Here is a 12,788-nt window from a genome sequence, read left to right on the forward strand (position 1 = left end):
GTTCTGCCGGGGGGGTTTAACCCGATGCCGCCAGACCGGGCAGCGAAGGCGTCGCTTCGCCCCCGGGGCGCCGGCCGCTCGTGCCGCTGGGCGCAGGAGCCCAGTGCCAGCGTGGTGTTTTTGGAAGGGCTCCTCTGCCTTCCTGTCAAATCAATATTTATTCACAAATCTATTTGTTTGCTTTTGTCGCTGAAAACTCTTGTGGTTTTGTTTTTGGGTTTTGTTTTTTTTTGCCTCGCTTTGTTCCCCTTGTGTATTTTTGGCTGCGCGGCGCTGGCGAGAGGGGCCTGCTGCAGCTTTGCTGGCTCCAGTCGTTCCAGCTGCTGCTTTTCACCGAGAGCTCGGAGCCTCTTTCCGTCCCTTTCGCAAGGCTGGCCTCTCCCCCGGGATGGGCACGTCGTCCTCGCCGCTCCGGAGACGACGGCGGGAAGGCATTGACCCCAGCGAACGCGCGGGGCGTTTTTCCCCGATTGCATCGCAGATTGCGGCGAGACGGATGGGCGCGGAGGAGACTCGCTGCGCCCTGAAACGCAGTGACGACACGGGTGCTCGCGTGGGCCTCCTGCGAAATCCCCGTGCCGCTCTCCCCTTGCCGATGTCCCGCAGCACCAGCGCTCCCGGCGAGGGCGGTGGCACGGCCCTGCACACGCGTGCGGATCGGCTGCGGGAGCCGCCCGGCTCGCAGCTCGCCTCTCCCTCCAGTTGTACCAAAGTTTCCTGGTTGCCGCTAACTTTCCCTTCCGTTTATTTTTCCATTTTGCTGCGAGTGAAGCAAATCCCGGCTCGAGCCGCCCCCTCCCTCCGCTCGGGGGAGCGTCCCCCGCTCCCGGAGCTGCCGGCCGGCGCGGGGGCCGACGGGGTGGCCGGAGGGCCCCGGAGCGGGGACGTTATTTATCTCCCCCCAGCCAAATCACGCCGAGCTAAATTGAGCTGTGGCAGGCAAATGTGTGAAGCGTATTATTAGGAACAGGGAGCTCTTGTTCCGCAGCTGCCGCCGCTGCCGCTGGTAATTAATGTTTGAGGAACTGCAGATCTTCATTAGGAGAACAATTAGATTAACGAGAGAAGCTGAGCGGGGGTGTGTGTGTGTGGGAATTAAAAAACAAAATAAAATGCTGCCCCAGCCCCTGCATGGGGCTGCGGAGCCGTGCTGGCGCCGGCCGAGGTGAGCCGGGAAGGAGGCCGGAGCAGTGCCGAGCGCGGGAGGCTTCGTCCTGGAGGGGAAAAGGGCGAGCCAGGTTTGCCAGAAGGATTTGGGGCAGCCCGGAGCCCGTCGCTCTGCCGCGGCAGCGGGTTATTAGCAGCGGGGAGAGGCGGCTTGGGGCTCGGCGAGGTCCCGGGCTCGCGGCGTTAAGAGCTTTACTCGGCGTTCCCGCAGCCGGAGGCCCCGAACCCTCCCTCCCTCCCGCCAGCCTGCCCTGGGCTCGCTGCCCACGCGCCTCCTTCTCGCCCCCGGCTCGGCGTGTTTTCTGCCCTCTGCTCTCCCTTCCCTTGCCATCGCCGGGTCCGCGGGGCCGGAGGCGTCGGAGGCCGCCGAAACGGCTCCTGCGGGCGATGCGCCGCTGGCGAAGCTGAGAGGCTGAAGATGCTCCTGAACGCTTTTGCAGCGAGAGGCGTTTTGGGTTGCCGACCCCGTTTTTCCCCTCGTGCCGAGACCCCCTGGGCATCCTCGCCTGGCGCAGGTTCGTCCTCGCGCCGTCTGGGATGGTGCAAGGAGCTGCCCAACTGGCTGACGGATACGAAGCAGCAGGAATTTGCAGGGGAATTGCAGAAAGCGAAGCTGGAAGGGAGGTTGGGGGCTCAGTGAGTCCCCTTGATGGAAGCGAGGAGGAGGAGGATTCTCAGCTCTTCTTGTTTTGGGAAGTTTGCATGGATCTCTGCTTTTGGAGCTGCGCAGTTGCTCCTGATCAGGACGGGTGGGAGGCCGGGCCGTGGGTTAGCTCCCGAAAAGCGAGCGTGGGTGCTCGGGGGTCATGAAGCCGGAGTGTGTTACGGAGAGGGTCCGGCTCTCCCACCACCCTTCCCCTTTTGCAAGGGCAGAAAATGGGAACTTTTGCCTTCCCGGGCACTGCAGAATCCTCCCGTCGGTAATTGACGGGGACGGAAAAAAGTTGCATTTCCCTGCGGCTCCAGATGGCGCGGAGAGAATTAAAAGCGTTTTCTGCAATATGGTGGCTTCTGCGCGTCCTGCGGAGAGATTCGCTGTTGGACCCGTTCCTATTTGGCTCCGTGCCTCCAAAGATGGACAAGTCATTACTGAACGCTCCCGCCCTGCCGGGGGGGGCAGAGGGGTCCTTGGGCTCTGAAAAGCTTCCTGTAACGGCACTCATTAAGAGCGCAGGAATCTGCTTTTATGAGGCAATGCTCTTCCTGCCCTGGTGCAAATGGAGGACAAAAAGCCTCCTGCTCGCCGGCCCGCTGATGGGCTCGACCTGCTGGGTAAATATTATTGCGTGTTTAAATTGTTGCCCACTTAACGTGGGTACGTGCGTGTGCACGCGTGTGTATGGGCCGTTCAGCAATACAGAAACCCCACGGTGAGCGCTTTAGCCAGCTGACTCGTAAAATCGCTTCACCTGATCTTTGCGATGACTGACCGGTAACAAAGAAACCGAAGTGATCTCACTAGCTGGCCAAAAAAAAAAAAGAAAACCCAACCCTTATGTTGGCTTAAAGTGCAGTACAAAATGACCTGCCTACCAGGGAGAGTCTTTCTGAATCTGGTGTAACGGATGGGTTTTCCCAGGGTCCTCTCAAAAGCTCCTCTCTTACGGCATGCTGTATGGGGACATTAGCAATCTCGGGATGCTTCTAAATGTTTTAAGCAGCCCTCTGATGCATCCTGGTGTGGCTCGGCTGCATATGGGTTGCTTTATCCGACCCAATGAAATGCAGCTACCTCTGGGGTGGGAGGGCTGTTAGCCCCGCGGGACTGCGCTATTACAGCTGCTCGGAGCAGAAGGGGGAGAAAATCGTATTTAATACAACTCGCCCAGCAGGGCAAGATCAGGCCGTCGGGCAGGAGCTGGAGTACGGCAAGGATGATGATTCTGCCCAATTTCTGCTTGTTTGGCAGCCTCTTAATTTTGTATCTCGTATGGAAGATGGAAATTGGGGCAAAGCCCTGCCCGTCGGAGCTGCTCGGCTCTGGCACGTGCCTGCCTCGCACCGCGCGGATGTTGGTGTGCGCTGGTGGGTAGCGTGGGGCTTTTTGCAATGTGTTGAGGTAACTCCAGGAGGCACCAGGTAGAGCGAGGGCCCTCTGCAAGGATGTGGCGAGAGCCAGAGGCTTCCCTCAATACGCAGGCCAGGGAAAGCAAGCGCACAGGGCGGAAGCACCTTCGTAGCTCTGTTGCTGACCTTGAGCAGGGCAGCCTAAGTCTCTGGATGGCCTGCTCCAGCGTCTGCTGCTCTGCAGGGCCCCACCAGCCCAAGCAGTGACCTAGCATCATCCCAGCTTAGCCCTTAAATTCAGATGAGATCATGGCAGTGAGTGGTGGATTTTTTTTTTTTTTCCTCTCTCTTTCCTCCCGTCTTTATCTCCCCTGGCTGGTGGGTCTGAGACACAGGATTCCTGCCAGAGCCAGGGAAGGGATTTGCTCATCTTCTGTCTTGCAAGCTCAGAACCAAATCCTCTTTATGGAATTTAACTCCTGTGCAGCCTGGAAGGGCTGGAGCGCTCGGAGAGGAAAAGTTGGGCAAGGGGGAAGAGGCTGTTGAAGGAAAAAGGGCTGGCGAGCTAGAAAGCGAGGACGGGGAATGGCATCCCTGAGCCCCCATGGCCGAAGGAGTGCGGTCCACCTTGGTCTTTGATTGCCGCATGCTTGATCTGAGGATGGGAACTCGCCTACGGAGGTGGTTACGTTCCCTTCCCAGCGCAGGTGAGCTCCTGCCCGGGCAGCGCTCCCAAGGGGCCGGCGCGAAACCCAGCTGGGGAAGCCAGCGCTCACTAATAACCTTGATTAGCCCTTCCTCGCTGGTGGCTCGGCGGCGAGACGCGAGGCATGGCGGCGATGCCGGCTCTGCGGCGCGGACCGCGGCAGACCAGCCGCTCTGTCCTTTTTCCCGCGGCTCGGGCCCCCCGTCCTTGCTGCCTGCGTGGGGGATTTGCTGATGAGCGCGGCGTAGCCGGACTCACCCTTCTCTTCCCACCGCTGCTTCTGCACCTTTTCTAATTGCAGAATGATCTTACCTTTTTCATGGGGTATGAGGAGACAGCGCAGATCATCAGCTGCATTGTTGCCACGGCGGTTTTCATTTACCACCAAGTAGTAATTAGGCCAAACTTTGCTTGTTTGCTTCGCTACTTCTATTTCCTCTGCTTTGGTTTTTGCTGATAAGCAGAGTGCGCGCAGGCAGCTGCCTTCCTCGCGCAGGGACGGCAACGTTCCCGTTTCTTCTCCCAAACCGGCTACCCAGAGATTTGCAAATGAGAGTGACTGTGTCGTATGCAGGCCATAGAAGGAAATGTATTTCTTTCTTTTCTTGCTTCCCAAGGCTTTAGGCTTTCCTGCACGGGGGCTCGAGCTGTTCCAGCCTCTGGGGTTCCATTGCCTCTTTCTGAGAGAAGAAGCGAGGGCAGTCGCCCTGCATCTCTTGGCCATGGGAGCCAAGGCTGGTGAAAGACGCTTTTTTGGGCACTGAGTCGTAGCAGCAATAGTTGGGCTGATTGCATTGAATCCGGAGCGATGGGCCTTCCCGGGGAACATTTGGCCTTCTGTGCTCCTGGCCTGGGAACCCGCTGGCCGTCCTTAGTGGGAGTTTGCATGAGACTCTTCGGTAGCAACCACCTGTTTGGTGGGAATGCAGCTTAAGGTGCCCTTAAAGAGCAGCAGAAGACCGTGGTTTGCTCCATGGAGGAGCTGGAAGGGGAAGGTGGGCAGGTTTTTGTCTGCAGCTGAGCTACCGTCGGAGCGGAGCAGTGCTGGCACCCCGGGAGCTGCTCGCAACCCGCTGCTGATGCTGGGTGTGCGGAGTGAGGAAGGGGCTGTGGCTGCTCCTGCTTTTTCCCCCGCTGCTAACGGCACAGGGAAACCCTGTGCCGGTGTGGGAGAGTGATTCGGAGGGTGGGACAGGTTGCAAGACCAGGTAGCGTCCAAGTTGCTACGCGAAGGGAGCGGTAAGCCAAAGCCGGTGGGATTAACCTGCTCAGAGGGGCAGACGCCATCTGGACGGGCTCTTCCCAGGGCAGCTCCTCCTCGTACCAGGTCAAAAAAGCACTGGTTCTTCGTGGTTCAGTATTTTTCTCATGCTTCGCTTGACACACACAAGCTTGAGTCAAGCAAGGCTCCGGGATGTCACTTTTCCTTTCCGGGATGCTGGAACACTCACCCGAATCCTCGTTTGGTCTGGGGTGAAGAAATGCTTTTTCTTACGTTGGACCCTGGGCATCGGAAAAGCTGTTGCGGTTTTGTTGGTTTGGGGCTGTTTGGTTGCACTCCTTGATTTTTGCCATTTTTATTCTCTGCTTTCTTTGCATGGTGCTTGATAGCTCCAATTTGGAGAGGTTCAGGGGCTTGTTACGGCTGCGTTGTCCAGGACGGAGAAGGGGTGTCCGCGGCGAGGAGGGCTGCTGGCCGCGTGCTCCTCGCTGGCCTGCGTTGCCCCTGCGAGTCCCGAGCGTGTTGCGATAACCCTGCATGGCTCCCGCAGCTGGAGACGTGGGTGCGTTAGAGGGGATGTTGCCGATTTTCCATTTAGCCTTGTTCTTGCAGAGGGTCGAGTTTACTCCCGTCGCGGAGGCCGGCCGGTGCATCGCGCCGCGGGTGCCGTGAGACGGGGCCGGCGGGCGAGCGCGGAGACGAGGGGCGTCTGTGGCCCGAGCAGCCCCCAGCGCAGGCGGCTAAGCTGGGGCCAACGATGAACGGCTTCCTAAATAAATAAGCAAAGCCAGGAGGCTGGAAAAAAGAAATGCAAAGCGTTTCCCTGAACTGCCGGGAAACGCAGGTGTCGATGCCGTCAGCTGCTCGGCGCAGCTCCGGGATGATCTGGTAAATGCTGAAGGGTTGCAGCGGGAAAGCTGCCCCCGCTCTGGCTCTCGCAGCGCGGCCGCGGGAAGAGCCCGTCTTTTTGCCCGCGTGGTTCACGTGGAGGCGGATGAGAGGTCTCGTCTCCAGACCAACTCCGCTCAGGGCCAAGGGTGGCTGCGTGCTCAGCACGGGTGCAACCCGGCCTGGGGAGCCAGCCGAGCTGGGCTTCCTCCTCCTCCTCCTCCTCCTCCTCCTCCCACACGGCCAATCTGCCGGTCGCCTCTGGCCACGGCAGCCTCCCCTCTGCCCCTCTCCGTGCTGCACCGCAGCTGCTAAATGCCGCCCGGGCGCCGCGGATGCATCACTGCTTGTCGGAGCTGTCACAGCGGGGAAACCGGCAGCAGGGGGGGAATTAATTTCTCCTGATGATTTAAACACAGCTCGGAGCTCCGCTGTCTCGTTTCTCCAGCAGTGACCACGGCTTAACCTACCCTCCGTGCCGTCGGGGAGGGAAGCAGCAGCGTCTCTCCTGCCCGAAATCCCCCTCGTGCTATTGCTCGGGGACGGCGCCGGGTATTTTGCACGTGGGAATAGGTGGGGGATGCTCGGAAAGGAGGAAAAACAGACTGTGAGCGTGTAAAGGCGATCGGCGGCCGTATGACTTCATGCTCGGAGCCCCGTCTTGGCATGCGGTTTCTTCTGGTTTCCCACACTGTAAAAGTGGATAATACTGTTGTACTCGAGCCCTTGGAGATCTGTGGATGAAAAGCAGGATATTGGACCGAGCCAGTCCTGATCAAAGCTCTTTTTTCCCCTCCGCCTGTGTTTGTTTCTCCATGGAAGATAATGCTCTGCCTCTTTCTTGTAAATATTTTTTTAAGATCTAAATAACTCTATGAAAGATAAACAGTAATGCTTCGCTCTGAAGGGTCTTTGCTAGCTGCTCTAATTGTGTTTGCCAAGACCACGGGCTGCATTTTTTAATGGGCCGCGGAGTCGTGCTCGAGCGTGGAGGAAGGATTGCGGCTTCAAAGGGAAGGGGCCGGCTGGCAAATGCTCCGAGGCCTCGTTTTGCAGACAGGGCTGATCGCGCGTCTTCTGAAATCGGCCCTTTCTGCACAGCCCTTGGCGTGGGCCGCCTAAAACCACCGGCTCGTACTGAGGTGAGCTTTGCTGGTGGTGGTGGGGTTTGTATTTGTTTCCTTAAGTATATAGCAGTGCTGCTGGGGGGGACTTGGTCCTTGTGGAGGCCCTCGCTGGGCGCCGAACGTGGCAGCAGAGACGGCAGCTCTGAGCAGCAACAGGCTTCCCCTGTCTCGGGGGTGTTTCGGCCGAGATGAAGCGGCCTAGAAGGCAGCGTTGCGTTTTCTTTTCTTTTTCTTTTTTTTTTTTTTTTTTTGGCTTTGTTGGCCTGATTAGCTCGATTCAGCCGGCGCGGGGAGGTCTGGAGAGCATTAGGAGTCTCCCCGTTGCGAGGGGAAGGATGTGCAAATTGACGCTGCCCGCGCGCGGCTCTGGCACCGCGTCTCGCTGGGACTTTCAGCGTTTTGCCTTTTTCGGTTTGGGGAGGTCTGGGGCTGCTGGCTGCCCCAAGTTGACCCTGCGCCGGGACGCCGCCTTCATCCCTTTCACCCGTTCCTTGAGTCCGTCCTTTCGGACGGGTCCGTCTGCCCCGGGTGAGCGTCCTCGTGGGGCCCCTCGAGCGCCTCCCTCCCTGCTGCCGCCGGCTTTTCATGCGGCTGATGGGGAGCGACTGTCCCATCTTGGAGACTTCTCCGCCTCTATTAAACGGGGTTTAACCGGGCGGGGAGGGGGAACGAGCAGCAGAAACGTGGACGCGGAGCTCCCGCGTTCGCGCTCCGTTTCCTTGGGCAACGAGGCCGATGCACCTTGGCGAAGCCACCTGCGCGCAGGACACTTGGGCTGCGCGGACTTGCGAGGAGAGCGCTGCACGGCGGCGGGAGCGTGGCAGCACCTTGCCGCCCGGCCGGCGCGACCCGCGGGGTCCCGGCACGGGTCCCGGCAGCCCGGTGGGGCTGGTTTTGCCGGGCGGCCAGGCACGGAGGAGCAGGAAGGCAGAAACGTGGGGTGGCGTATTTAAATTTCCTCTCTCCCCTCCCCAGGGGAGGTGACAAATGAGCTGGTGGTTGTGCTAAAAGCTTTTCTTTCTCTCTTTAAAGAGGTTGCTGGGAGGAAATGAAGCGACCCGCTGACCTTTGATAATATGCAGCACAAACTGAGCCAGTGGGGCTGCAAGGGAGAGAGACCTCAGTGCAGCCCTCTGCCTGCAAGGTGTTTGCTTCGATTGATATGTCTAAGGGGAGTAATTCTCCCGCAGCAGCTAGGGCAAATGAAGATGCTTAATCATTCGCTAGATCTGGGTGATGAAACTTTTTGCAGCGGATTTCTTTAAAATCGCCCTTCTCCTTTTCACGTGCAGCCAAAACAGAAACAGGAGAAGCCCGAAAAGGGCTCTGTGAAACATTTTCAGGTTGTTCCATTCTAATGAATCTGAAATGAAGCCTTGTTTCCCCTTCCTTCCTGGATTTTTTCTTTTTTAAACCCAGAGCAAACATTTCAGTCACCGGTTCCATTTGGGCTAAAAAAAGTAACTCAATACACGGCAAGATACCTGCGTGGCTCTCTTTAGCAGTGCTTGCCACAGGCTCCCTCTTTAAGCAGCAGGATCCAAGCTAGCCAAACCGCTCGGCAGATAAGCCCCCTCCTCCTCTATCCCCTTGGATACCCAAAGTAGCTTAAGGGAGTTAGGTGTCCAGCACCTTCTGAAATGGGAGTTGCTGGGAGGAAAATCTTCAAAAGCATCTTAGTGGCTTAGGTTAAGTCTCTCCGACTCTCAATGGAACTTAAGCTCTTAAGACCCGTAGGTGCTTTTGAGCATTTTACCCTTTGTGCCCAGCACCCTTGGGTCCCTGAAAATCCCGGGCTCTGTCTGGAGGAGCCACAATGGGAGACTGCTTCCTGCAAATGCTTCTCTATTTTATCATTTTTAATAATATCCTTCAAGATCATGGGCGCAGCGCTTGCAAGATGCACCCGTTTGCATGCTTGGAACCAGAGGAGATCAGGCGGAGCACAAGAAAGAAGGCCTTATGGGGGCTCTTTCACTGCAAGAATTAATCTCATTTCTGAAATGTGACTATACCGAGCACAGATCTGACCCCACTGGGGCCATGGCTTTGCTGAATTGCATCCTTTAATAAGGATTGAGGTCTGTTAGGTGGCTTGTTTGTGCTTGCAGGAGATCCTATGCCAGCGAATTTAGCGAGAGTTTGTGGGTGCGTGGAGCAGCACAGGGAAGCTGCCGTGATGTTTACTTGTACGGTGCCAGGGGGTTGGCCGGGTGCTCGGCAGACAGGCGGGAGGAGTGATGCAAACCTGCTTCAAAGAGCCTAGATAAGGTAAACTGCACCTGCAGAGGAGGGCAGAGGGCGGGTGATGAAACCCTTGTGATCTGAGCACTCATCAAAGCAATTCCCACCTGAATTCAGCGCCGCCGGCAGGGCAGGAGAGGCCCGTTGCGTGGTAGCTGGGTTTCCGAATGTTGCGTGTTTTGCATTGCAGGCAGGAATACTGCAGCGAATAACGCTCCGTTTCCAGTGTCCCCATTGCCACCAAGAAAGCAGAGCTCACTCCTCTCCTGGCCTCTCCGTGGTATCCGCAGGGGAGCCGGGTGGGTGCACATCTTGCTGTCCTGATAATCCCATGTCCGGGGGGAGACAGCTGGTGATGTACCTGCTCTGAAGGATGAGTTGCTGGATTGAAGTTGACATGTCCTAATATCTCTGCCAGCACTTTCTATCTCCGTCAAGGGCTTGGGAAGCACATTAGCGCCGGAGTGGAAGTGTCACCCTCTGGCATCTCTTTCTTGAATCCTGGAGTTGTTGCCATATCCCCTTAACCAGACCTTCTCTATCGGGCCCATTATGTGGCATGAAAATCTGCACTGGATTCAGGAGAGCGAGGCTGCCAGGCCATCTCTCTTCAGATCAGGCAGAGCATGTCCCCTGATGTGTCCCCCATCATCGGGGGGACTTTCGGGTCAAGCCACACGGGGCAGCGCGGCCTCTCGTCCGCTCAGAGCTGCAGAAGGTCGCTGGCGCTGTTTAGAGCGCAGCCGAGGCTCAAGGAGAGATTTAGTGGCATTTACGGGGACCGTGGGGGGATTTTGCTCGGATAAAGAAAAACGGAGCTCCTAGTTTTTGAAATGTAGAGAACTAAAGTTGCTGGGAGGAGGCTTTCTCGCTGTTCCACTGGCCCTGTCCCCCTCCAGCCTCGCTGGTGGGAAGAGAATGGTTTGTGGCTGTGGAGCAGGGAGAAGCCACCAGCAGCTATTCCCTTTACTATGCTGGCATTGATACCACATCCCCGGTTTAATTAACAGTTACCATCAGAGCTATTCATGACGTTCTCGGACTCCGCTCGCCTCTGACAACAAAAAGCAGCTCGGCACATTGTTCTTTGCCCTAGAACCCTGCAAAACCCCATGTTACGCCTGGCTGGAGCCTTTGTGCATGTTATAATAGCGTCTAGAACAAACATTTGAAGAGATTCCCAGTGGTATAATCCTGATTTTTTTTTTCCCCCTGTTTCTTGTGACAGAGTTGGTATTTCTGCTCGGTTTTCACAAGGCAGCACTGAAACGCGATGGATCTAGACTAGCACAGAGCACACAACAGAGGCTTTCTGATCCTCAAAGTGCAAGTCCAAAGCGTCTCATTGAAAAGTTGCTCTTTAGGGTTGAGTACATGTGGGGACTTCTTGTTTATCCTGGCTGTTCTTCTAATTCTGTATAGTTCAGCCTTGGAGAGTTAATGGGACAGAAAAAGATTAAAATGCCCCTTCACACTGCCTGTCCCGATGGTTTCATGCCCTGATGTGTATCAGAAAGCTTAGGCAACCTCACCATCCCCTTAGTCCTTTTAAAGCCTTTGATCACTGTACAATATCTCCTGCCTGGCTTTTCTCCAAAAGGTGATAAGCCCCAGTTTTGATTTTTAATTGGGGTAACTTATAGCAGGAAGAAATCTGCACAGATCTGAGAGCCTCCTTCATGCAACTCCTGCCCGTTACGGTGGTGCTCAGCACCTGGCTGATGGAGAAACCTCTCGGCCCCGCACCCCTGGGGGAGGTTGTGGCTGCTGTTACTGCTCTGCCTCTCCTCTGCTTTCAGCGCTTCTGGGGCAAAGCTTGCCCCTCTCGCTGAAGGAAGTATTTACCAGGATTGAGACGCAGGACTGGGATAGCTGCTGAGAGCACAGCTCCCTTAATGCCATTCCCGCTTTGCAAAGGGATCAGGATGAAGCTGTAAGCAGCCTGCTTTGCGGAGCCGGGAGTTGTCTCCATGGAAATGTGTCGGCAGGGCAAGGGGGAGCAGGCTGGCACTGGACTCGCTCTCGCCTCTCACGCTGCTGCTAATATCCCCCGTCTGTCCTGCAGCCACGGTCTGCCGGACCCAGGACACCGTCAGGAGAAAATCTCTCCTGCGTCTGTTGGAGGCTGCATTTGCTTGCTGAGACGTTTTGGGGGGGGTTGTTTTTTTTTTCCCCCCCTTCCTGAGTTTTTCCTGTGTGTGGTTTCAGTTTTTGCACCTCCCTGCCCCCAAGCTTTTGTGGAAAAATCGCCCTTTAAGAGGGTCCCTGGGCCCTGTCAGGTCGGATCCCTTCACACCTCATTGCCCACGTGCCGGCCGCCCGGCACTGGGGACGGCGGCGCGATGCGGTGGGGGAAGCCGGCGGGGTGTTAAGCTTTAAACACCGGCTCTGCACGGCCGGTGCCTCCTGCTCGCGCTCCTCTTTCTTGCGCCGTTCGCTCCCTTTGCGTGCGCACGCGCGCGCAGAAATTCGCCGTTATCCGGCGCGGCTGGAGCAGGCTGCCCTCGCGCACCGGCGGGCCGCGCGGCGATGGGGTCGGCCGATTCCTCCGTGGCCTCCCTGCGGGGCCTGCGCCCGGCTCTCGCTTTCCTGCGGCCCCGGCCTCCTCCCTCCGCGGCATCCGCCGCCCGCGTTCCCGTGTCTCAGTGCTTCCCCCTTTCCTTTGTGCGCCTGCAGGTGCTGACGACGCTTTGGAGACGCTGTGAGTCCTGCTGAGCCAGAGCCTTCCCGGCTGGGGCTGAAGGCCGCGGCGGAGGATGAGGATCCTTCCCAGCCCTGGGATGTCTTCGCTGGTCTCCCTCGTGCACCTCCTCTCCGTGCTGCTGATAGGTTGCGTAGCCGAAAGTAAGTGACTCTCCCGTCGCCCTGCCCCTTCTCTTTCCGAACGGTCGCCCGTGCTTCGCCTCCCTGGGTGACGGGCAGCGGGAGCAGGCTTCGGAGCGCGAAGCCAGCTCGCGTATCCCCACCTTTTCAGAGCCGATCTGACGCTGAGGAAATGCTCGGTACCTGCTGACGACTCTCTATTTTCCAACTATCTTTAGTTTTCCACCCGTCCCCTTCCTGTTGTTCCCAGTGCCGCCCTGGCGGGACATCAGAGGGCAGCGGGGTCCTTCCAGCCCGCTTTGATTCCCGGGGTTGCCTCTAACGCTGCCAAAGAGCCGGGGAGAAGGGGGGGAGCTCTCCTCCCCGCCGCCTGGCCCCGGCTCACCCGCATTGTCCTCTCCCGTTCCTGCCTTTCAGGCATCTGTCAGACACTGGTGACCGTTGTCATGTTACTCGCTAGGGCTGGATTCAAAACAGCCTCCAAAGAAAGAGTATTATGTCTCTCCTTCCCCTGGGTGAACCGGTTCCAGTTTAACAGTTTTTATCTTTGCTGCCTTTCAATTCTTGCTTTAAAAAATGAAAAAGGAGAGGGGGGGAAAAAAAA

The 12,788-nt window shown here is 57.3% G+C and overlaps 1 protein-coding gene across 4 annotated transcripts in view; it reads left to right on the top strand.

The window, feature by feature from the left end:
- PTPRS (protein tyrosine phosphatase receptor type S) overlaps window positions 1-12,788 on the top strand; it is a 148,789-nt gene that overhangs the window by 36,546 nt on the left and 99,455 nt on the right. For all 4 annotated transcript variants that reach the window (XM_067312918.1, XM_067312919.1, XM_067312920.1 and 1 more), the window contains exon 2: window positions 12,038-12,205. In XM_067312918.1, the coding sequence (XP_067169019.1) occupies window positions 12,118-12,205 (88 nt within the window). In that variant the 5' untranslated portion in view covers window positions 12,038-12,117. The remainder of the gene's footprint in view (window positions 1-12,037; window positions 12,206-12,788) is intronic.

The sequence above is a fragment of the Apteryx mantelli genome, chromosome 30 (genome assembly GCF_036417845.1).
Source record: "Apteryx mantelli isolate bAptMan1 chromosome 30, bAptMan1.hap1, whole genome shotgun sequence".
Taxonomy (NCBI): domain Eukaryota; kingdom Metazoa; phylum Chordata; class Aves; order Apterygiformes; family Apterygidae; genus Apteryx; species Apteryx mantelli.